At 41.4% G+C, this 26,694-nt stretch overlaps 1 protein-coding gene and 1 long non-coding RNA gene across 2 annotated transcripts in view; both read left to right on the top strand.

Annotated features, from left to right (window-relative positions):
* The first annotated feature begins 2,792 nt into the window (after positions 1-2,792).
* LOC124400293 lies at positions 2,793-5,562 on the top strand. The gene is made up of 2 exons (XR_006928350.1): positions 2,793-2,904; positions 4,562-5,562. It is a non-coding gene; the product is annotated as an uncharacterized LOC124400293 (long non-coding RNA).
* A 3,157-nt stretch (positions 5,563-8,719) lies between these two features.
* The window catches only part of plxna3 (plexin A3), a 169,802-nt gene continuing 151,827 nt past the window's right edge, over positions 8,720-26,694 (top strand). Inside the window, exons 1-2 of the mRNA XM_046870918.1 lie at positions 8,720-9,109; positions 23,479-24,763. Of these exons, the coding sequence (XP_046726874.1) occupies positions 23,579-24,763 (1,185 nt within the window). The 5' untranslated portion in view covers positions 8,720-9,109; positions 23,479-23,578. The remainder of the gene's footprint in view (positions 9,110-23,478; positions 24,764-26,694) is intronic.

The raw sequence follows: 26,694 nt of genomic DNA, 5'->3' as shown, positions 1-26,694 counted from the left end.
TTAAACGGTGTAAATTATGTGTTTGGGTGGTGTGTGACGGTGTGGATGATGTGTCTGGATGGTGTGGATGATGTATTTGGGTGGTGTGTTTGGGTGGCATGGATGATGTGTTTGACGGTGTGGATGATGCATCTGGGTGGTGTGTTTGGGTGGTGGATGATGCATTTGGGTGGTGTGTTTGGACGGTGGATGATGTGTTTGACGGTGTGGATGATGCATTTGGGTGGTGTGTCTGACGGTGGATGATGTGTCTGGATGGTGTGGATGATGTGTCTGGATGGTGTGGATGATGCATTTGGGTGGTGTGTCTGACGGTGGATGATGTGTGGATGGTGTGGATGATGTGTCATGGTGTGTTTGGGTGGTGTTTGGGTGGTGGATGATGTGTTTGACGGTGGATGATGTATTTGGGTGGTGTGTTTGGGTGGTGAATGATGTATTTGGGTGGTGTGTTTGGGTGGTGTGGATGATGTGTTTGGATGGTGTGGATGATGTATTTGGGTGGTGTGTTTGGGTGGTGGATGATGTATTTGGGTGGTGTGTTTGGATGGTGGATGATGTGTTTGGATGGTGTGGATGATGTATTTGGGTGGTGTGTTTGGATGGTGTGGATGATGTGTCTGGATGGTGTGGATGATGTTTGGATGGTGTGGATGATGTGTTTGGATGGTGTGGATGATGTATTTGGGTGGTGTGTTTGGATGGTGTGGATGATGTGTTTGCGTGGTGTGGATGATGGTGGTGGATGCGTGTGTCACAGGAGATAAAGTAGACTCGGGTATGAGCCTGGCGTTGGATTCGCGTTGGATATCAGGTTCTTGTTGTGAAGCTTTCCGTAGCTTCCATCCCCGAATTCCCTGAGGATCACCCCACTGACAGCACGAGACCTAAACTGCTGCTGGGCTACGAAAAACTGTTGCTTGGCAACCGTCTGAGCTGCACTTTGGCATTTTTTTTCCCTCTGACGTTACGAGCAACGAATAAAAACGAGTGAAAGATGAAACACTACAGGGCACCACCTCTGACACGGCAGCCTACGTGGCTCTGGTGAACGTACAGTGTAATCATTCCAGATTCAGGGTTTTAGTGTATAAGAAACAAAAAAAAGGAGACGTTATGAAACAAACAAATGATTTTCGAGGGAGATGAAAGAGAAGAACATGAGGAATATAGAGATATGAGATGGGGGCTGAAAGAACCCTGTCATCAGAACTAAAGAGAGAGAAATTCAACAAGAGTGGCTGTACATTTTGTGGTGAAGGCTCACCAAAACACACACACACACACACACACACACACACACACACACACACACACACACACACACACACACATAATTGAAGTAACAGCTGCAGTGGCTTTATAGAGGCCAGATGTGCGGCTCTGAGCCCGTGATGGAATAGAGCGACTCTGTCAGGGGCCTCAGAGAGAAACCGAGGGAAAAGTGAGTCTTTGTCATGCGTACTGCTGCCATTTTTATGGCGTCTCAGACAAATTAGAGAAGAGGCGGCATCAATTTTCACGTGGCTCTTGGTCACGGCTGGACACCCGAGAGGACGAAGCGTAAGGGAAACACATGTATAAGTGTTACTTTCTCCAATTTTAGGTTCTCCATACTATCCTCCCATAATATCCTCCACTCTCCTGGGAAGATGTTCCTCTAGATTTCGGAGTGTTTTTCTGCTTCTTCACCTAACTGTTCCATCAAACTTGGAGACACACAAATGTACAGGATCTTTGGATCACTTGAACTAGAAAACCTGTTCCAGCTTCATGAAGATCTGCTTCTCATGGGTTGGGGAGGAAGATCTCCTACTATAGAACTTCAACCCTGTTAAACATGAATGAACGTTAACGCTGACCACTCCGACTTTACTAACGCACATCCTTGAGTACAAATCTTCACAAAATCTAGTCGAACATCTTCCTAGAAGAATGGAGGTTATTATGGGAACTAAATATGGAATGGGATGCTCAAAAAGAAGAAGATAACAATCTTATGGTCAGGTGTCCACGAACTTTTAGAAATATAGAGGTATATTTCATCACCAGCTGCTGTTATGGAGAATCAACCGAAACTTCCTGATGTTTCTCTAAACTTTTTAACTAGGGAAAACAAGCAAGATGTGTGTGTGTGTGTGTGTGTGTGTGTGTGTGTGTGTGTGTGTGTGTGAAAGGGGTATGAGTTTCTTGCAGCCTGCTTCTTGAGATCGAACCAGAAGTAAGACTGAGTTGTGGACGGCGTAATGGGCTTTGAATTCTTTTCACACAAAGGAGGAGATAAAGAAAGAATGGGAGGAAACTGATTCCAGATGACGGCTTAATGGAAAGTGTAACGCGAGCGTACAGCAATTTTTGTAATTGTTTTCCACCTCGTATGCATTTAATGGAAAGGAATTGTGTGTCAGTCACAGTAGACACACACACACACACACACACACACACACACACACACCCTGGTTGATTTAAAGTCAATCAGTGTATTAAACAGGAACAGGAAACATTTCTGCTTTGTTAGAGACTCGAGCGATAGGAGGCAGAAACGAACTGTTGCCAGGGATGAGAAGAAAATCAGTTACCATGACGATTTTCGAAAAACTCCACATAAAGGGTCAGAAATGATCTGAAAATCAAATAACACAAAAAAGGAAATACAAGGCTCAGTGGTGCAATCATCATCATCATCATCACTATCATCACCATCAACATCACCGGCTTCACCGTCATCAACACCCTCCACCAGCCACCAGGAGGCACCGAAGTGCTCCGGCGGCCAAAGAGCAGATCCAGGCTTCAGCTCAGGCTCTAATTATCCAGGCAGGAAGTGAGTGGAACCAGTGCAGACTGACAACCGTGCCATAGAGAACGATTCCAATCAGTGTAATTAGAGCGAAACCACGTGAGGTAAAAAAACTGTGATTGTGTAACCGGCTCAATTATTGTAATATTCTTTTTACTTATTTATTTATTTTTAATTCATCTGAAGTGAATTAATATTCAGAAATGGAATTAATGTGTTCATGTAGAAAGGGCTAGGGTGATGTACACGTGACAGGGGATGGCGGGGTCATGTACACGTGAAAGGGGTTGGCGGGGTTATGTACACGTGACAGGGGATGGCAGGGTCATGTACACGTGACGGGCTGGCGGGGCCATGTACACGTGACAGGGGATGGCGGGGTCATGTACACGTGACGGGATGGCGGGGTCATGTACACGTGACAGGGGCTGGCGGGGTCATGTACACGTGACAGGGGATGGCGGGGTCATGTACACGTGACGGGATGACAGGGTCACGTACACGTAACAGGGGATGACGGGGTCATGTACACGTGATGAGAATGATCAGGGTCACATACACGTGACAGGGGATGAACAGGATTGCATACACGTGACGGGATGACGGGGTCACATACACTTTACAGGCCATGATCAGGGTCACATACACGATACAGGTGATGATTAAGGTCACGTACACGTAACGGGGACGATCAGGGTCACAAACACGTGACGGGATAATCAGGGTCACATACACGTGGCAGGTGATCAGGTGAATGATGACATCTACTTTGAATGTGAAAGCACATGTACAGGATCAGATTAGAAATGTTTAGAAAGATTGGATTAAAAATGTTTAGCAGATTTTTTGATTTTGATTTGATTAAGATTTAGATTAGATTAAATTAGATTATGATTATATTTGGTAGAAAGGTTTAGATTCAAAACTTTGGATTAGATTAGAAATATTTAGCATTAAGATGTAAATTAGACTTGATTAGAAAAATTAGGTGAGATTCGATTAGAAACGTTTAGATTAGATTTGATATAAAAAGTTTAGATTAAATTACATTAGATTAAAGGATTTGGATTAGATTAGTTTAAGAAATATATTAAGCAGAAAGATGTAGATGTAGATTAGAAGGATTTCGTAGAAAGATTTTAAATATTTTGAATAGATTATGTTAGATTTTAAAAGATTCAAAATTTTGATCTGATTAGATTCGATTATTTGATCAGATTAGACTATAAATATTTTGAGTTTATTTATTGATTTTCTCTGAAAGTGAAACCTGACAGAGATTTGCATGTCTACCCCACACAGAAACTCATCTCAAGTTCTCCAACACGCATCATTACTAAGAGTTACACCAAATGATGATGTGATGTTTTATTTTTTTATGATTGGATAATATAATGATGTCATTGACCCCGCCCCATAGGCACTAACGGGAAATATAGGCGTGTGACGTATCAAAATGCTCATCTGATCAAGGACAATTGCTCTCTGTATGTCCACTGTTTCTGCACTGACAAGCATTGCTTGTTTTCAGAACTGTGTCCTCCACTATTTTGTTTCATTTCATTGTATTTGAATGAATCTTTCCATTACAGCATTCTCTGTGCTCTTTTTGTCATTCTCCTTAAAAAAAAAACAGGCCTAGCTCTAGCACTCCTTAAATATTGGTCTTTTTTCTTTTCAAGGTGAATAAAGTAGCAATGAGGCTTGTAAACGCTGCTTTAGAGAGACTCTCATAAACATGCTCTGGCTGTCCGTTTCCAGGGTTCGACCTTCAGAAGAGACGGTGTGTGACGTGAAGTGACCTCCTCAGGAAAAAAAAAAAATGCTTTTAAAGCAAGACGAAATTAAATAATCTCAGAAATCCAATAAATCACAACCCACTCTCCGATGGCCTGATATGATAAGAAGGAGCCGACGTTACGTATGATGAAAAGCTTGTTTTATTCGTCCTGATGGTCCATAAATACAAACACAAGCAAACTAATAAGAGCTCGTTACCCTGAATGGAGCAAAAACCTTCCACCCACTTGCATATTAATCTTTATATGCAATACATGACCTTCAATGGCATTTTAGCTTAAATATCTTTCATCGACATGTTTTTGGTTAACCGCAATGCCCCCGAAAACTCTGATTAATCCCCTGCTTTATCTCAAGCTGAAGAGAGTCATGCAGCAGAGCTTTAGTCTTTCAGTCTGCACAACTCACACAGATCGGCTAACATAAACACCAGCTTTCATGCTAACACCAACACATATCCACGGTTTGTAGATTGCTAGCTTTTGGTTCTACCAAAATGTTTAAGATTCATTGACCTCCATTGTAACAAAGCTAGAAGAACAATGTCCCTCTATGACAAGCTGCTCATCCACCTCACCTCATTAGAACCACAACACCAACTAATTATATTTCAAAAGAACCCTTCTGGGTGAGATGTTCCTCTAGATTTTATAGTGTGCTTGTGGAAGATTTGGAGTAAAATCAGGTCCTGGTGTAGATAAGGTGATTTTATTTATATTCAATAGGGTTGAAGCTCTTTAGCAGGAGATCTTCCACTCCATCCCATGTTAAGCACAATCCAAAAAGGACAATCGAGTGCCTCCAACTTTTACACCTGCGGATGTAACTGAAGTCCAGGGTAAAAGTAAATTATAAAAAAAAAAAAAAAAAGGAGATTGAAGTAAAACACGGATTTATTAATTCTGATATTTTGAAGAATGATTTATAAAAATCAAATTTAATAAAAAAAATTTTTTTTAATATCACTGATATTACATGATGTGTTCTTTTATGTTTTTAATATTTATTATTTCAAATAATCCTTTGATGTGGTCGATTTGACATTTAAAATAAATTATATATATATATACTGTATATATATATATATATATATATATATATATATATATATATATATATCACATTGAAATATTCAGGTGTTGCATATTCAAGTCTTTATACAGATCGTGTTTGGGAATAAATAAATACGAGGTAGAAGATCTGTGAAGTGTGTAAGCGCGAGTGTGTGTAGCGTAATAGACGATGAAGAACTAGAAGTTTAAATGTGAAGATGGATCCTGGATGATGTTACAGATAACATGGTGCTGTACATCCAACGGTTTAAAAGTGACCCCCTGTAAGGGGGTAAGAACCACCCTGAGCAGCGTTCTCTCTTTCTAAAAAGCCTCTCCATTTTTGCTCTCTAATCCACCCCTGTTTAGAGTTTGGCACATCCATCAGCTCCTACCTTATCCTCTATTTCTTTTCTCCTTTTTCTCTCTTTCTCTCTATAATTGTGTGCATCTGTAATTGAAACCACTTGAGGCTGTGTGGCTGACGGCCCTTCAGGAGGGGGCTGAGGTTGGGGTGGGGGTAGTTGAAAGAGTGGAAGAGTGGAAGAGTGAAAGAGTGGGGTTCGGTATTGCTGTGTGAAGCCTGCCAGAGAGTTCAGGATGAGAAAAGGGCAGGGAAAAAAAAAGCGAAGGAGTGCGAGGGAGGGACCCTACCGTGAAGATAAAAAGGGGAGTGTGTGGTTTATCTCTTTGAAAGCAGGGCCCTAATCATAGTGAAGCGCTGTCATGCTGCTGCCCCACATCCTACACACACACACACACACACACACACACACACACACACACATTCACCATTTGAGCACATGTTCAGCGTTAAGACAAGCGTAATGGAAAATCGCACTAAACTCATTTGTATCAAAACACAAACAGTAGTTTGACTTCCTTATTTTTTCCAGAACGAACAGATTTATTTATTTATTTATTTATTTATTTATTTATTTATTTATAAGCATCATTCTTTTTTTCATTCAAAAAATGCCAAAAGTATTGGGACACGTGACTTCTCCGGCCATGCGTGCTTTTTCCTCCAAACTAAACCTTTTTTCAAGTTTATATTTATACTCCCGCTTATTTAATGCACAATTTCCAGGACATTTTACTTGTATTTTGTATAAAAAAAAACTAAGACAAATAAAAAACCCTTGAATCTTAAATTCTGAACCACTCAGACTAGGAGACCCAGACGATAACAATGTGCTCACAAAAGCAGCTCCATGTGGATATGCTTCCCATGGCTTTGAGTTGGAGATCTCCTGTTCGGAATGTGGAATGGGATGTGACGAGTCGTTCGAGGTTTTAAGAGCGAAAGAACTTCGCTGGAAGAAGCCGAGAGATCAGGAAGACCTTGGACATGATGATCGTCGGAGAGCGAACCGCACGATCTCACTTCCACACCCACTCTATTCACCAGAATTGGCTCCTGTAGACTTCACCTTCTTCTCGTAGATGGAGATCCGGCTCGCCGTTTTGACCACGTTGCAGAGATCTCGCGGATATCAGAAGGAGCTTGACACGCTTCGAAAAGAAGACTTCCAGGACACGTTCCAGAAGAACACGGCAAGAGGACTATTTTGAAGGTGTGGAAACGTAGATCAATAAAGTACTTTCCTGTAAACAGAGCGAATCTTCAAACCTTTTTTGATACCACCTCGTATCTGTGAAAAAAGGTCAAGGATCAAGGTCCTTATCTCTGTCCTCATCACTAGTTCAGACCTGAGCGCAGATCTGTATCTACAGTAAGAACTCCTATATTTAAGATATCATTTTAAGACATGTGCTACCACCCGACTTAATTGTATACGACTGTAAGAATATTTTATAACCCAACGGTCCAGTGTGAAGAAAACAGGCTCTATTTAGAACCAGATTCTCTTCTTTGCCTTCTGTGGCCTTACAGTTTCCCATGAACGTCCACATTCCTGTACCGCTTCCTCCTGATATTATATAATGTAAAGAGCTCTATCCAAAAAAAAAAGGGCTGAATTTAAGACGTGCCATCTTTCAGCTGAATCAGCGCAGCACGAGGACGTAAATCTCACGCCAATTCTCCAGAACAACCGTCTGGAAGCTGCGTATTCGAGAGGCCCATTCTGATAGCTATTAGCACTTCTGATTAAACCCGCTGTGGGCAGCGATCCTCTATCATGATTCTCTGCCTCTTTATGTCAGTCGAATTTACATTTGTTTACTGCACAGTGTCATTTTCTCTAAACAGCCATTTACTGGGCCGCACCATTTGAATAAATAGATTGCTCCGCTATTTGCCGGTAGATTACATCAAAGTTCATTACTGGAAAAACAGCATAAGGGCGCATCTTTATGCACTCCGGTCGATCCTCGTATCATAAATAAGCTGGAAAGCACTTTCAGGGCAGAGAGACTCACATTTAGGTTTCTTTTTTGTGCGAGAACAATACAACCCTAAACAACGAGACGCAAATAATAATCATAATAATTCGACGACCCCGTTTAGCCTCGCTCAGATCGCTTCATACGAGCGTTTGTGCTTCGACTGGAACCTCCAGCAGGGGTTACACCATGATCACGAAGAGGGTTCAACCAAGGTGAGGGTCAAACCCCCAGGTTCCTGACCCTTCTCTTTTCACGACTGCTGACGGCAGGGGATTGTGTGTTTGTGCTCTTCACGGACACATTTGTTTAAAGTGCACACATGACTCAGTGATTAAAGGTGCTCAGAAGGTCAAGAGTTCAAGCCCGTACGCTGATTGGCCCTCGAGCGAGGCCCTCAACCTTATTTGCTAGAATCTCCTGAGAATCGAAAGATGAATATTGCTGTACTGTAATGTCTATGACACCAAGCATGACTTCACACACACACACACACACACACACACACACACACACACACACAGCATACATCGTTCTCCATCCAACATCTGGGATGGTAGAAAAATACTAGCCGAAGGGGCGGGCTTAAACCATCCCTTAAATGAGGGTGGATTATAGAATAGGAGAGACCGTAAAATACCCCGACTGTACGAATTGTCTGATAAAGTCGACACGTGAACGATATATCACGTGGTATCTAGCCAAACGAGACGTGTTTTGTTACAAGAAAACGCTTCGATCGGCGACATTCGGCGCACAAGAAAAACGGCGCACCCCCGCTTGGCAGATGGTTTGCTCCATTTAAAGGGCCAGCAGCCGGCGACCCCACGCTTGTGAAGAGAGCGACTCGGGTTTTCTCGGGGTTCTGAGATCCGCGGCGCAGTCCGGGGCGGTGAAGCAGCCTGTGTGCGCGCGCGTGTGCGTGTTTTATTAATTCTCCTGCGTCCTGCTGGGCTTTTTTTTCCTCCACACGCGCACAGGAAGACCGAGAGATATATTTCAGGAGCGGAAAAGGAACAGAAACGGGACGAATCGTGGATTGTGGTGGTGTTTTTTCCCCCCCAGGAGGAGCTGCTGCGTGGATCTAACTGTTGCACTTTGAACACAGGTAGGAGAGCGCGAGCTTGGAAACGCGAGCTCGTCACACACACACACACACACACACACACACACTGATGCTGCTGCTTTTGCTCCGGTTGCACAGCAAATGAATGCACGCTTTAATAAATATTAATCTCATTTGTTTTTATTGCGTGGCGCACAAAAATATGCACATGTGCGCGCGTTTGCGTGTGTGTGTGCATGCGCGTGCATGCGTGCGCGTGGCTCGGACGGGCTCCGGAGATGATAAACGTGTGTAACAGTTCAGTTCCAAACAAAGGAGGCGATCAAACCTGGGGTTGTGTGTGTGTGTGTGTGTGTGTGTGTGTTTGTTGCAATTCGCGCATGCTTTCGGCGTGTGCATCACACACACACACACACACGCGCGCGCACAAACACACATTACACTGCATGACTGATTTAATTATATATTTATATATTTATTTATTTTTCTCCCACCCGGTCCGCGCGCGCACACATTAATATTTCATCCGCGCGTTCCTTCATCACAAGGTATCAAAAAAAAAAAAGCTGTTTGAAGCACAGCCCTTCTTGTGATTTCACCCCCACCATCACCACCTCGTCATCCTCTTCGTCATCCTCATCCTCCTGCAAGAAAATAAATCATCCCATTTCGCACGTCTTTCCGTTAATTAATTAATTAGACGCGGCGGTGACGCTCCCGCACCCAATTACGCGCGCTGCGTTTACCCCCTACCCCCACCGGGTTCTCCACGGTTCCTTCACGGTTCCTTCACGGTTCCTCAGCCTGGCCGAACCTCGATCACATCTGTACGACTTCGAGTCACGTGGTCATCCTGTATGTTTTTGCTTATTATTATTATTTCTACGTGTAGGACCTCCATCCCAGGTTCGCCCCAAACCCCGTGGGTTCATAGGGGTGATTCTGTCTGTCTGTCCATCACGTGCATTCTAATCACAAATAAACATCATCGCCACATCCCTGTTTACTTGCATTTTAGGTTTGGGAGTGCTCTGTGTGTGTGTGTGTGTGTGTGTGTGTGTGAGTGTGTGTGTGAGAGAATTCTAAAACGTCCCATTATGAAGAACCAACTGAGAGAACACGCACACACACACACACCACCCTGAAGACGCTTATGATAATCACCAATGATCTTTCTATTGATCCATCAGGTTCTTGCAGATTCCTCACACTCATATCAGGGCAGATGAAATGAACCTCGGTGTTTAAAGCAGCGAGAAAAGTGTTGCATCAACACGAACTGTCTTTCTCAAAGCATAGTGCCTTAACAGCAACCAAATGCAGTTTGGCATTAACCAGAAGTGCAAACAGGAGTCACATCAACAACGTGCAGTGGAATATCTACTGTAGGTTCAATAAATAAATACACGATGGGCTGTGAAGCAATTAAAAAATATAAACATATAAAAATCTAAAATGTGAAAAATGAATCTGTGTGTGATGATGATAGTAGATGTTCTGTGCCACCCAGATGAGGATGGGTTCTCTTTTTAGTCTGGTTCCTCTCATGGTTTCCTCCGTAGACCATCTCAGGGAGTTTTATTCTTGGTGCTTGGAGATAAACATTAATATGTCAATTAAAATTGTGTAACTTTAACTTTATTTATTGTGAAGCTGCTTTGGGACAATGTCCATTGTTAAAAATGCTGTACAAAAGATACACACACACACACACACACACACACACACACACAGACACATACACACACACGTGTATTTTGTATTCACTCCAGTACCCCAAAATCTATACCCAGTGTATATCCCGAAAGTCTTCAGATGTATAAAGATATAGTATATAATGTGTATATAATAAGTATATATATGTATATAATATAAGTGTATATAATAAGTATATATAATATGGAATTAATGATAGTTGTAGGGAATAAACTGGTCCTGAACCTTCTGTTTCCAGTGATCCAATGATCCAAACACTGGAATGATCCAATATCTCTTGAATTGAAGGAGGAGCGTCCCTGATGATGATGATGATGATGATGATGTCATCACCCAGGCCTGTTTCGGTGTTGATGATACGCTCGTAACAATAGCGTCATTTTTGACCGCGATGACAAAATAGTATCACGACGCGTGCTCGGATTCCTCAATGCACCGTTTTTCACTTTATTGGCTGCAGTATTGATTTATGCAGATAAAAGCAGGACGAGCATCCGTCTGTAGGAGGTTTATCTCCGCTTCAGATGAATGCAGTGTCGATTTGAATACCGTGAGTAAGAAGTTAAACACTTGGGATGGGAAAATAATAGACAACAAGGTGGTCCAAGTCATAATGATTTTCATAGATTATTGTATATTGAAGTGATGGATTTCTTTTATTCCACGGCGATTTGCAGGTTTTGATTTATAAATGGATTTTTTTTTTAAAGATGTAGATAAAGAAGTAAAATGTGGATGGAGTTTTATATATAATTATAAAAAAAAAAAAAAAAAAGCATTGACACTGGAGACTCCTAGTTAATGTTCACAAACATTTATCTTCTTTATACACACACACACACACACACACACCCCTCTCCTCGACCAATCGGATTCAGCAGCGTTGTGTAGTAGATTCTCTCGTAAAGCTCATGTAAATGAGACCTACACTCATCTCATCTCCTAAGCACTTCTAAGCTAAACGGCCTATTTGCGTTATAAAGGACGCACGTGAATTCCTTGTGCGAGACGCCCGGTCGAGACGCATTAGCATGTCTACAGGGGTAACACAACACACTGTAGTATTGTGGAAGTATTGATGCTTTGTGTAACCGTACTCCTGTAGTACCCAGGATGGATGAGATCTGCCAGGAGATCCCTGGTGATTTTTCTCTTCAGCTGGAAATATTATCGAGGTAGTAAGATGGAAAAAATAGTGTGTGTGTGTGTGTGTGTGTGTGTGTGTGTGTGTGTGTGTGTGTGATTATGCTTTTAGATTTCAGAACTGAGTGTGAGAGCAGCCGTCTCCAACCTTTTGGAAGTATTCTTTCAGACAGGCTGGTGGTGTGTGTGTGTGTGTGTGTGTGTGTGTGTGTGTGTGTTTATAGGGATGTTTGGAGCTTCCGGGGTTGAGGGCTTTTATTTGTGTATTTATATTTGTGTGTAGATCGATAGATCTCTGTAATTAAACCCACCCCCAAAAAATTTATATATATATATATATATATATATATATATATATATATATATATATATATATATATATATATATATATGAAATGTATATAATCAAAAAGTCACAACAATACCTGCAATGTAATGAACTACAATTGTTTAACTATAAAAATGTATATTTGTTACATTTTATTTTTATATAAAATTATCAATTTATAAACATTAGGGTGATATGGGGTACACAAATGTACTCTATATATTTACCATGTTGTGAATATGTGAAATAATTCATTACTACAGATTATTCAGTCATTACAGAACTGTTAGGTATTATTAAGTGTTATATATAATTATAAATATATATTTTTTAAATTTGTTCTGTAATGATCACGAAATTATTCAGAGGTGGTTTGATTGAAATAGTGATTTTGGAGCAAAAATATTGCGACAGCTTTATGAATGTACGGCGGAGAAAATATCGACTGTGAAATCGGACTTTGGCTCGTTGGCTAAATGCGGCATGAGCGTGGAATCGTTTGGAAATATTCTAGTAATCCGCTAGAACAATCCAGTTCGTTCGTAAAACTGCTCATAAGATCGGCTAATTTGAGCCGCGATTCATTGCATTCAAATATAATTGCTAATTATTCTATAAAGTATCGAGACACATGAATTTTCCGGTCGCGTTGAATTAGGAGGCCCTGCTTTACATGGGTTGGAGTGGAAATCACCTGCTAGAGCTCCTGAAAAATTTTTTTCCTTAAAGCTGTACTTTGCAGCAAATGTTTTCCTCTGCTTTGAAGCGAAAACAAAGAGAAGTGGATAAGATGTTGAACTTCTGATTGGCGGGACATGGGTTCGAATCCCAGGCTCACCAAGCTGCTGGGTCCTTGAGCAACCCTGAGGTGTAACTGAGATAACTGCAAGTCGCTCTGGATAAGGGCGTCTACCAAATGTCGTAAATATATAAATGTAAATGTGAGATTTAATGTGGAATGGGATGTTCAAAAAGAAGCATGTTCTATTTCCCACACCACAGCTTTTGTCCATATTAAATGAACCGGTATGTCTGGGGGGGAAAAGTCGGGTTCAGGTCTACTAGAGTTTGCCATCTTTTCCTTCGTCCGTTCCGAGCGTCGTGGTTAAACTGCCCAAAACCGAGCGTATGCTATCTTGACCCTTTACTACATTTGTCTATATTATGCGAATTCACTTGCTTTAGACCACACAGAAGTAAGCGTAAGTGGATGGCACTCGAGTGAGCTCAGCGCAGCGTGCCCCTCACTGTCCGCTAAATTACATGGAAACAATATGATCTCTTCAACCGAAATAGAACGCGGCTTCGTACACTAGACTGCAGCGACCACAAAGCGCAACCTTGCCTTTTATGGAGACCAACGTTTCTTGGCAGCGCCACCGTTTTGTCATTGTTCTCCTAAAGCTGGTGGGTCCAAACCTTTTCCTTCAAGTTCTAAAATCTAATAGCAAATCAAAAATAAAAAAACCTGGCTTGGTTTTAGAGCTCCTGCTTTGCATGTATGAGGTCCTGGGTTTAATCCCAAGCATCACCAAGGCTGAAGTGTGAAATGTTTTCTCGTTCCAGAAGCTCACTTGGTAAGATGTTGAAATTTCTGATCGGAGGGTCACAGCTTCACAATCCCACCAACACCAAGCCCCCATCGAGCTTTTTGCTGAGTCACATTTTGGTCGCTGTTCCGTAATGTGGGGGTGTCCAAAATTTTCACAAAGGACCGGTGTGGGTGCAGCATTTATTTCCGTCCAATCTGATGTTCATGCCGAGGTCACTGGACATCGTCTTCGTCATGTGGACCTCCCACGATTTGCCATCTCTCAGGGTGCTCCAGGTTCTTGCAGGACTGGAAGTCAAGATGGCAGTGGTGTGTCTCGCTTTTGTCAGTTTGCATGGTGGGATCAAACACGGCCTCATCCTGACAGTGCAGCTCTGAGTCGAGATGACATGTTGAGGCACTGGAGGTGGTGATCACTGAACAATAGCTACTGTCTCTGCTCGCTCTGCACGTCTCTCGTCTCTTAGTCACCTTGTCGCTGGCTGGTTTGCTCCCTCTCTTTTTTTTTTTTCTTTTTTTCTCTCAGGGCTCCATAATTTTCCGAGCCTTCCTCTCTCCCTACATTCCTGTTCCCTCGCTGAAAGATGGATCCGTCCTTGTCTGTATCTTTAATGAGATCTTTTGTTTTGCTTTAACGCAGACAGGTGGATTTTTTTCTTTCTTTCTTTCTTTCTTTCTTTCTTTCTTTCTTTCTTTCTTTCTTTCTTTCTTTCTTTCTTTCTTTCTTTCTTTCTTTCTTTTCGCTTCTCCAGCATACAGCAGGAAAAGGTTATGCTCCCAAGCTTGGCACATGCTGATGGAAGCGATAAGGACCTTCTTGCTTGATCATGGCAAAGGCTTCAGCTGATTGCGGGTTCTTCATGGAAAATGGTGGTCCTCGTTTTTTTTTTTTTTATAATTTAAAATGTACGCTTGGATGATCATCATTGGTATTTGTCTTTGGAGTTCCGGTTTTGCATTGTGTTTAGTGTAAAGGAGACGCAGTCTGATATAATGTATAGTCTGGTAGGGGTGTAACAGTACACGTATTTATACAGACCCGTTTCGGTGCCAGACTTACTTGAGAAACATGGTCACAATCTGAGGTTCCTCACAAACTTAAGTGGTGAACTGCAATTTTGTTTAGTCTCTTTCACACTGGCAAAAACAAAATATCTAAAAATAGAACAAATCGAATGAATGTAATCCAATTTTTTATCATATTGATTAAATGGAGTAAATATTCATATCGCTAGACTGTTGTAAAAATGTTAGCGATGACGGGAAGTCGTCGATTTTGTTCATGCGCAGTACAAATCGTGTTTCCGGTACGGATCAAGTAGCGCAGCGTCACTGTGTAGTGTTATGGACAGAGGTGAAAAGAGCAATAAAATATTCTATATACAGTATATATAAAAGTACTATTATTTTAATTCAGTTTAGCAAGACGCAAGGCGCACGCATTAAACAACTTTTGATTCGACTGGATTTCGCTTTCGGCTGGTCTGCATCACCGCATCGCTGCCGTCTGTCGTAAGTTTAGTGTGTTTGTTCTTCCTCCTATGAGTCAGCGCTGTAGTTTCCGGGGCACGATTTATTTATTTATTTATTTATTTTTGCCCTTTTTAATTAATTAATTTATTTATGCAGTCAAGTAAAAACTTCAAACAAAACATACTATTTTTATTAAAAAACTACTAAGTAGAAGTACACAAAAAACGACTTAATTACAGTAACTTTACATTAATCTTTACTCTCCACCTGTGAATATGGATCTATACTCAATTAAATCAATAATAAAAGTGTACAGACGCTCCCCAACTTACAAACGAGTTACGTTCTAAACGATCATTCGTACCATGAATTTGTTCGTGTTCGTTATTGACTACGCAAATCTCCTAATGATGTAAGAGCTATAAATACTATCAAATAAACAATCAAATATACTAAAACAAATCGGAATAATCTAAATACTTTATGCAATACTTTAAGTAATAAAAAAATGATAAAATGTCCAGTGCGCATCATGTCGACTCGTTACGGTCGGCGACCGGCTCGCGACGGCTCTCCTGCGTTTAGAATTGTTTTCGACTCCAAACTAATTTGAGGACATGTTTGTTCGTATCCGTGAATGTTTGTAAAGGAGGAGCGTCTGTATTGCATTAAAAAAAAAAAAATCGAATTTTATTTGTCACATACACATACATACAGGGTACGACATGCAGTGAAATGCTTTCATTGGTCATTAATCTGATTTATTTAATGTTTGTTTTATTTTTTTAACCAGGCATTTTATTTAAAATTGTTTTAAACTGTTGATGTTCGCAAATGTTATTAATAATAAACTACGTAAATAAAAAAACAAGCAATTTTTTTTCGCATGTTTTGCATTTTTTCCACATAACCATACCGAAATGAAAGTGAACCGGACTTAAAAACGAGGCACGTACCAGATTTTGTGTATTGGTACACCCCTGGGGTCTGGACTTCATGATGTTGAATGATGTCATTTCTGCTACTGAGAGACCCGTGGTGTAATTGAGTATCAGTGTCATGTAAGGGCGAGTGATATGGTGGAAAAATGGCATATTTTGGTGAGATTGTGAGGATTGTTGTGGAAATACTTTTTCAGACTTGTTTAAATGAAAGCGTTAGATGGATAGCTGTGTTTTAGGAGTACATTGTCCTAACGTTGGTGGTCTTATCCTGTGCAACTTTATCTCAGTTTTACAATACATTAATTCTGAGCGTTTCTTCAAGCTTGGTGGTGCTGGGATTTGATCCCATGACCTTTCGATCAGAAGTCTTGTATCTTACCTACTGCGCTCCCATTAGATACGATTGTAAGCACCAATGAAAGCCATTTTCCATCACATGTAAGAGTTGTCCATGTCCTTATAGAGTTATTGTGAGACTCGATGTCCACCATGGTCCCGAGCACAGTCAATGCTGGACAACAAGAACATTTAAACATACAAATGAACAAATCAGCTCCTGAAAACAGGGCCTGCAGAGCCACTCGGTTCCTGTTGCTCGTTTGAGGGATGACGGAGAGAGTGAAATTGAAGGTCTGACCCCCGGCCTCCTGCAGGATGACACCCAACACTAGGATAACAGAGAAGAGGAAGCTATCCGAGAGCTCGAAGTGATTTCCCTCGCCGGCCTCTCGTGACCCTTCTGCTTCACCGTGCCGAGGACTATTGTTTCTTCTGTCACAGGATCCACGTTACACGAGTTCTAGACTTGACTCGATACGAAGGCTATGACCCTCTTCGGCTCGCTCGAACCCGAGCGTCTCACCAGACTGTAACTCATCACCTGAAAAACTATAAGTGGAACCTTTTCAGGATCAAATAAGCAGAATTTTTTGCCTTTCTGTTTTTTTCGGGTTTATTTTGGTCTGTGTGAAAGTTTGCATCGAAACGAAATAGCCATGAGAGAAGAATTGTGATGATTATGTGGAGAATGTGCCATGCCGTTCCAGTTCCCATCAATCCCCGAGCCGTGCATCAGTGCTGAGATGTAGTTTTCAACCCCGTCATCTCTGTCTACAGATAGTGAAAGAGAGCTTTATGAAAATTGTACGTCTGTCAGCCGTGGCATCAGTTTTAGACATGTAGACGTCATGATACGGAGACAGGGGACTGCAGAAACAATGTTTTTTGTTTGTTTTGTTTTAAACACCAGGCTCAGCTTTGCAGATTTCGCTGAGGCATCTCCAGGTGTAAAAACACAGCAGAGATTACAATCATCTGCATTTACATGACACTTTATCATCTGCTGGTCATTAGAGCAGAAAACGATGCACCAAATGGCAAAAGTATTGAGACACGTGAATTTTTCAGACATATGTGATTCTTCTACAAACTGTTCAAGGCACAAGGTTTTTTTGGATGCTGCATGAAATTCTTTGATCACTTGAACTAGGAGACACAAGTCCTGCTTTCCATGGGTGGAGTGAAAGATCTCGTGCATTTACATGAGCATGAATCAGCACCTGACTTACCTTAGAATCTCCACAAAATCTAGTGGAACATCTTCCCAGAAGATGCACCAGTGTACCTAAAACTCTGTTTCGGTATCCGACTCTGTTCACGTGCTCCTTGATGGTGCTCCAGTAGGAACACGATGTTCTAAATCTATTTAAATCGTTGGAGGTTGGATCGAAATCAAGCGAACATTTTAAATGCAGATGAAGGAAAGGAATCGACCCTCAGCCCAGTGTTCAGCCGCTCTAACGTTCAGATCGGATTATTGAAAACACAAACCTGTGTTTCTTGTGTTATTTCCTCAACATTGTGTTTCTAACGTTGGTTTCTGTCAGCGGGCAAAAAAAAAAAAAAAATCGCACTTGGATGGAGTTTTTTTTTTTTTGTCGAGATGGAAACAATCGTAAGCTCGTTAACAACAAAACAGCCGAACCTGCTGCCTGGACTCACACGCCACTAATTGTTATGGTAATGTTGACACTAAACCCTGATCCCTCCTCGCTCATAACTTTGGCTCGGTTTCCACAGGCCGGCCGTGTAAACGAAGATCTTCTACAGAATATATCCTGTTTGTTTTGGATGAATGGAACGAGATCTGCTCTGCAACCTCACCAGATGTATCCAGAATGATGAAAATGTCTGGTTGCGTGTAAACCAGCGGTGGACGAAGTACCGTGTTGTTGAGTTCAAGTAGAGATAAAATGTGACTCCTTTTAAACTGTCACTGGAATAAAAGTACAAAAATATTTGCTTTAAAGGTACTTAAGTCTCCAAAGTACAAAGTTTATTATGGTCATAATGTTCCTGTTATTATTTTTGTCACAATTATGTCAAATGAGCCTGAAACCTTCTACAAAGGAAAAAAATCCACGTGTGATTGGTGACTTGCTGCGTGTTTGACCAGTTAAATTCTTTTTTTATCTGCTCATAAATAAAAAAAGAACGACTGATTTCACAAAATGTACGACTTTGAAACGTAGTGAATTTAGAGGGTAATAAAAGCTACTTAAGTACAGTAAAGAATTGCATTTGGTCCACCGCTGTTTCCTCGGCGTACGTGACGAAAAGGACATTTAGAGGCGAAAGCGAAGGTTCACCTTGAAGGGGGCAAACGAGTCATCACGTCATGTCATACCGGGAATAAACAGTGGCAGGCTTGAGGTTAAGGTCTTAAAGGGATACGTCTGAACACATGCCAAGGACATGCTACACTGATTTCAGGTTCAAATACCAGCTGTGGCACGTACCACCCGAAGGATCTGCCACCTGGAGGATTGAGTTGGACATGTTGTCCTCCTGTTATTCTCATGAGAAGACAATTGGCCAGATTTGGAGTTTGGGAAGACAGGGTCTCCATCTGCCACGGCACGCCAGATTAGAGGCCCATCGCTGTTGGAAACTCTTTAACTGAATTGGACAAATCCATGATAATGGCCCAACTTCAAACATGGGCTTCTCCAGATATCTTTTTTTTGGTATTCTGCACAATTGGTATTTGTGTGTAATCGGTGTGTGCACAAGCGTGTAAAAGCGAGACTTGCTTCCTAATCCCATAAGAAGTGCTCTTTCTTTCTTTCTTTCTTTCTTTCTTTCTTGTACTACCCCCCCTCCCCCCATCCCCCACCTTCTTTCTAATCAAGTGCTGTTGACCCTCATTACAAAAGTGGTGTGAAGAGACTGGTGTTTTGGAGTCCTTGATTAGATGATCTTTCTCTCGCACTCTTGAGGTGTTTTTTTTTTTTTTCTGCTCCGGCTTCTTCCTGGTTGTTTTTATGGATGTGTATGACAGGTTTTGTGAACCGTAGTAATATTTCCAACGTAGTCGTGATATATTAACGTATCTAATGGCCTTGACGCGACGCTAGGTCTGAACATGAGCCTGTAATATGTGATGGCTTTTAATGTAGCCTAGTACTTGTGGGTTCGGTTTTAGTGTTCGCCGTCTTCGTTTCTTTCTTCTGGTGATTGATGGCTGGAGAAGATTGAGTAGCAGTTAAATCGGCCCAGGCTGGTGAGATCTTCTGGGTAAAACAATGGGGGTGGGGGGACATTTGTCCAAAAAAAAAAACCAGTTGTATTTGTGATACAAATGTTTGTTTATTTATTTATTTATTTATTTATTTTTCACAACTGGTTTCATCATATTTTATTTAGGTTTCCTAATAAGAGTTTAGAAATGTGTAATGACTTAATATTTGAGCAATTAGTGTTTTTTTTTTCTTTTTTTTTTGTGCTTTTTTAGATTTAATTAAACAAGCGCACCACCCAGCGAGCGACTTTCAACTTCATGTAAACTAGATGCACAACACAGAATGGTGCTAATAGTCTTATTAGGATGGGGGGGGGGTCTACTTTAAGATTTATTAAATTCCGCCCGTCGTTGCTGCCGTCGGTTTGGGAAAGAAGTGGCGACGTTTTGCCGATTTTGCGTTCTCTGCCTGGCACCAGCATGCGCCACCACTGTGCTAATCAAATCACCTTGATTGCGGCTCGACGGCGTCTTCGCACTCCTCGGGAAACACGTTATGATCCATCACTGGATTACAATGTCCAATTAACTCCGACTCCAAACTAACCAAAAGTGGTTGGCTATGCTTTGGTGCTGAACCATTTCTCTTGGACTATTTGCCGGTCTAAATTACAGGAACGCGAGCTCATAAGAGTGTTGTTTTTGGATTAATTAGGGTTTATTAGCGCTCTAAAGGCCAGCGGCGCATTATCCTGATTAGCGCCCCGGCAATTTTCTAACCGAACGCTCCCCCCCCTTCCCCTCCCCATCACGTTAGCGTGTAGAATCGGTTGAATAATCGAATTGCGTTCTTTTCTTCAGACTATTTATAAAGCCTGGGCGGAAAAGAATTGTGGCCGAGGCGAGAGCAGCCTCTGATAGGATCTTGCGGGGCTGGAATTCATTCGCGCTGCCAGCATCTGCCGTCTTTGATTTACTTCACCTTGTGGAAGAAACGTTAGAACTAAAACCAAATGACTTGGCAATGGCGTGGGTTTGAGTCTCGCCGGCCCGAATCGAAGGCTGGATAAGGGGGTGCTGCCAGCTGCAGAAAAGTCCTTCTGAAACCTCAAACTGTTTGAATGTGTGAGCTCAGCTTGACCCTCCCTAACTTTCTCTACTGAGAGAGAGAAAAATAACACAGACAAAGATGGTGAGAGACGGAGGGAAGGAAAAAAAAAAAAGATGAGACAGACAAAGAGGGAGTGACCGAGTAACAGAGTGTGAGAAACCGATAAAAAAGCGAGTAGGTGAGGAAAGCTTTCATTTCTGCCTCTGTGCTCTTGAGAGAGTGGAGAGTCACAAGCAAAGGGTTTGATCTCCAGGACTCTTATGCTAAATACTGCAACCTGTTAGCATAAAAAACAGTATAAATTTCCAGTGAGCATAGTTCGTTCCTGACCCTGTGTTCCCTCACAACTGGTCGAGCGTCGCAGACTGATTAACGAATGTCCTGTGGATTAGTGGTAGTGATTCCTGTAAAGGTTTATTAGCGATCCCTTGAGTTCCAGGAGTGGGAGTGACCTAAGCTTGGCATCAACAGAAGCCAGTCGATCAATATTCCCACCCCCTCCGAGGCCCCCTTACCCCAATCCCAGCTGTCCACTCCGAGGCATTGCTGCCACCAAAGTGGGCCGCAGGCAAAACAGATTAATGAGACTTCTGCTAAAGTGTTGGAAAATCTGATAAAAACAGGGATATAAGATGTTTTTTCCCTTAGCTCAGGTGGCGGATCTACCGGGGTGGCACTGGGTGGCAACTGCCACCCTAAGAAAAAGCATTGGGGAGAAAAAGTTGGAGTTATACTGGTTTTATACAATTATACTGGTAATCAAGTAATGCACAATGTATATAAATGAAGCCGATTTTGCCATTGATTTTCGGACCATCTCTGACCTGTCATGAGTATGCTGTCAGGTTGATTGTGGTTTTAAAAAAAAAAAAAAAAAAAACTTTCTATGTTGCTTTTTCTCATCTATGTTTGTTGAAGCATTTTTGGGAGGAATTATTTTTGAGACATTATTAGTACCCGAAGACCCAGCTATTGTGGCAAATTTTGTTTAGACACACCCCACAGTAGTGGTGCTTTAATGTGATGACATTGGAACAAAAAAATAAAATAATGGCAAGAATTCTCGCCTTTCTATCAAAGCAAGGATCCCCAAACTACGGGCCACCCCCACATTTGGAATGGCCCTCTGAACATTTAAAATTACATTTTCAAAATATGTTTTACTCATATCAGTATTTGATAATAAAGGTTGGCTTTCAAAATAAAATGTTTGTTAGTTACTTATTTATTAATAGAAGTCAAGGCACCGATAGCTGATTGCTTGAACTATCGGCAAAAATCCATACCGATAGTTTTTCCGGTTCTCTGTCATTACAAGAGTGGCCTCTAGAGGGCGAATTATTGATGCCACAAACTTTTTTTTTTTTTGTTTACATGTGAAAATGCCTGCTGCATGGAGAGCGCCAACTTAAATGTAGCATTTATTTTATATATATATATATATATATATATATATATATATATATATATATTAATTAATTAATATATATTATTTAGCACATTTTCATGATTCATTACTGTTTTTTTGTATTTTTGTTGTCATATTCAGTACTATTTTACAGGAAGTGTTATTTATTTTTTAATAAATTTTAAAAATGATCGAATCCATGTAAAAAATGCACGATCCAACATAGCCATCGGTATCTGTAAAATCCACTATCGATCGACCGGCATTTATGTACATAGCTTATATAGCCCAGCAACCGTACTGGATGCATATCTAATGTTTTGATTTCAAAAGCAATGAATATGAGAAAATGCCATTATGATAACAATAATATTATTTTAATTGGCGTTTAAAAAGTAAAGCTCATTTGTTTATATGGTGCAGAACCTAATAATAAACTAATCTACCATTAGGAGGCAAAATAAATATGTTAAAAATCATAGTAAAATCTCCACAATAATACTGGTAGTCACTCCGGCCCATGGCATTTTTCTGTTACAGACCCTCATAAAAGAGAGAAGAAATTATGGTCCTCACAGAAAAAAATCTATTTAGCGACCCTTGTGTTACAGCGGAGTCCGACCAAATGAATGTTATGAACTGCATCATTTTAGTAAATTAAATTCCCTGCAACCTGCCGGATTACTGATCACGTACGACTCGGTCTGGCTCTTTGAACAAATCAAAGCATTTGTATAAAAATACAGGGAAGAATATTATATATTATTATAGTTATTTTTGATGTGATTTTGGCGTGTATTAAAGACTAACAGCGTGACTCTAAACTATATTCAAAAGTATGTTGTTCAGTAGCTTGCGTTTTCAGGATTGTCCAAATCTTTGACAAGCGACGACGCATGAAACAGCGCATTTGGCATTGTAGTGTTACCAGTTTCTGAGTTTTTCAGCTCTGAAGATAATTAAAAGTCACGTAAGTTCTACCATGGCAGAGACTAGATTGTCACCGAATATGTATAGAATTCCTGGAATCCACAAGAACCATGCGAGGATGCTTGCTTCATTGTTGCCACCCCTTATAAATCTTATGCCACCCCATACAAATTTCTAATCTAACTTGGCTTAATTACATTTTTAAAGATAATGCCTGCCTGCACTTTTCAGCTCATACTCCATTTTAAAACTAACCAAACCATCTCGTTTTTTTCTCCTCCTTTAGACATGAACTACTGAAATCACCACATAAAGTAAATCTGTGAAAAGTTTGAGGGAAGGAGCTCCGTCTCATCCCTCCTCTACAGAAGAAAAGCTTTGAAACCATGATGCTGATGTGGCTCCTGACATATTTCGTCGTATTGGGCATAGGAATGGTCGCTCCATTCCCGATGACCCCGACAGAGCAACCTCCGGAAATGACCACCTTCCGAGTGAAGGACACGAGGTTGACTCACTTGACTGTCCACCGCAAGACCGGCGAAGTGTACGTAGGAGCTGTGAATCACATCTACAAGCTGTCTGGGAACCTGACCGAGCTCCGCTCACACCAGACTGGTCCAATCGAGGACAACTCCAAATGTTACCCACCACCCAGCGTCCGGGCGTGCGCCAACAAGTTGGAACTTTCCGATAACATCAACAAGCTACTGCTTATAGACTATGCTAGCAACCGGCTTGTCGCCTGTGGGACCATCTGGCAGGGAGTGTGCCAGTTCCTTCGGCTGGGCGACTTGTTCAAGCTCGGTGAGCCTCACTTGCGCAAGGAACACTACCTTTCAGGAGCTCGGGAGGCAGATGGCATGGCTGGCGTAGTAGTGGGCGATGAGGAGGATCCAAAAAAGAAGAGAAAGAAGGGAGATGGGCGCTTGTTCATCGGTGCTGCCATCGACGGCAAGTCCGAATATTTTCCAACGTTGTCCAGCCGCAAACTGGTGGAGGACGAGGAGAGCGCAAGCATGTTCAGTTTGGCGTACCAGGATGAGTTTGTCTCGTCGCAGATCAAGATTCCGTCAGACACGCTGTCTCTTTATCCCGCCTTTGACATCTACTACGTCTATGGTTTTGCCAGTCGGACCTACATCTACTTTCTCACCCTGCAACTCGACACTCAGCTCACGCAAATGGACGCCACAGGGGAGAAATTCTTTACCTCCAAGATCGTCCGCATGTGCTCCAATGACACAGAGTTCTACTCGTACGTCGAGTTTCCGCTCGGCTGCACCAAGGACGGCGTGGAATATCGCCTGGTCCAGGCCGCGTACAAGCACCGTCCGGGCAAAGCGCTTGCCCAGGCTCTGGGACTGTCCGAGGATGAGGACGTGCTCTTTGTGGTGTTCTCGCAAGGCCAGAAGAATAGGGCAAATCCACCTCGTGAGACTGTGCTGTGTCTGTTCACCCTCCATCAGATCAACTTGGCCATGCGTGAGAGGATCAAGTCTTGCTACCGTGGAGAGGGAACGCTGTCTCTGCCTTGGCTGCTCAATAAGGAGATTTTCTGCATCCACACGGTAAGTGCTTTTTTCCCTTGTATTATTTACACGTGAAATATGATGCATTTTTTCATCACGTATCAAATGGACATCTTACAAACTTCTTAAAGACAGTGAACAATGACTTTCTTGGTAGGCTACTGTTTAGATACAAGCCGTGTAACAGACACTGTCTTTCATTAAAGCCTGTGTAAAGTTCATTAGTTTCAGTGTAGACGTCTGCGGCTTATAGACAGGTGCGGCGTATTTATGTTCAAAATAAACATCTTTGTCAAATTCAGTGGGTGCGGCTTATATATGGGTGCGTTTAATAGTCCGGAAATTACGGTAGTCTTTTTTAGATTTTTGTCCTGGTTTCTGGACCAGAATTTAGTCCCGCCCACAGTACGGAAATTACGGTAATAATTGCTGCGTCTCAGAGAGTCCAAGGAGGAAAAAAGTCTTATATTAAGAAGCCAAGTTGTGCAAAGCATCACTTTATACCACGTTATAACCTGAACGGCTAGACGCTTTTATTTCCCAGTCAGACGTGAATTCAAGGGTTTACAGAAAGCAGAAGAATGCTTCTCAATGCAGCGGTTTTGACGCTAATTACCCTTTCTTGGACGCACACAGGTCTTAATCGCATCGCATGTAACGTACAAGGAAATTTTCCATCTGAGAAAAGTATTTTCTAAAGCGGCTTATAGACAGGTGCGGCGTATTTATGTTCAAAATAAAAATCTTTGTCAAATTCAGTGCGGCTTATATTTGGGTGCGTTTTATAGTCCGGAAATTACGGTAAATAGAAAATATTTTAAAAATTATAGTAAATAATGTACAATTGTAAAAAAATTGTTTATATAATATTAAATGTAAAAAACATACTTGTATAAACATATGCATCTTACAAATGTAAAGTATTTAACTTAATGTTTTAATTTAATAAATTTGATTTAATCTGTTTAATTTTTGCCAATTTAATCGATTACTCAATTTTAAAAGCTGTATATTTGTTTTCCTCTTAAAAACGCAGATCTGTAAGTAGGAGGTGGTGCGTCGGTGTACGTTGTCATGACTCTATTCATAGTCCTTCTTTAATGGTAGCTTTTTGCCTGGTGTCCAGTGCATTTATTTAAATTCTTTTATCAAATTACATCAATAATGAACTCAACCTGTTTCTTTGGTTGGTTTTTGGAGGAAAGGTCAATTTGTGGATCTGATAATCAGTGCCCTTGTTATGATCCGATGCACGTCTGATCAGTTTTGTGTGCGAGAGACCACCATTACACGGCTTAATCCGATGTCGATCAATTCCGTGCTGAAAAATCCGCCGAAGATAAACACGGTATGACATTTGAAACATTCGAGTCAAGTGTATCTCCATGACACAAACACCACCTGAGGATCTCAGAAGAGCAGCGCTGATACCGAAAGGGTAAATATTTCGTCTGGTATAATTGAGGCAGAAAAACAAAACAAAAATAAAGGAGGCGAATAACAGCTGTGGTTATGACTTCATATTATTTATTTGCCTGGAGGCTCGCCTTTGGATTCCTTCCACAGCTAACTGTCTACAAATCCCGTTCGGCACGGCGCTTTTCAGTAAACAGAAAGCCACGACACGCCGCGGCCTTGCGACTTCCTCTCCAGCTCGCGCTCCGATTCTCTCCGATATTACTTCATCGAGCAATATTGCAAACAGCTGCTGGTATAAACCTCAGCTCTAATATGTTTTTCAAACTCGCAGTTTGGAAAGCGGGAGTATTTTTATACGCTTTTAACGAGGTACGGCCTGGAAACGTGTCCCGATCTGCTTTACTGAGAGGAGCATGAGTTTTTTTTGTTCTTCTAACTCTGTCATTCAGCAGTTTGACAACTTGAAATGTTCAACTGCTTTTGGGAAATAATGCTGTATTTATGGCAATATTTTATATCCCATTCCATCTTATTCCACATAAACCCTTATT

This window comes from Silurus meridionalis, chromosome 17 (genome assembly GCF_014805685.1).
Source record: "Silurus meridionalis isolate SWU-2019-XX chromosome 17, ASM1480568v1, whole genome shotgun sequence".
In the NCBI taxonomy this organism is placed as follows: Eukaryota; Metazoa; Chordata; class Actinopteri; order Siluriformes; family Siluridae; genus Silurus; species Silurus meridionalis.
Note: the sequence above shows the minus strand (reverse complement) of the source record. Positions and strands in the feature narration are given on the sequence as shown.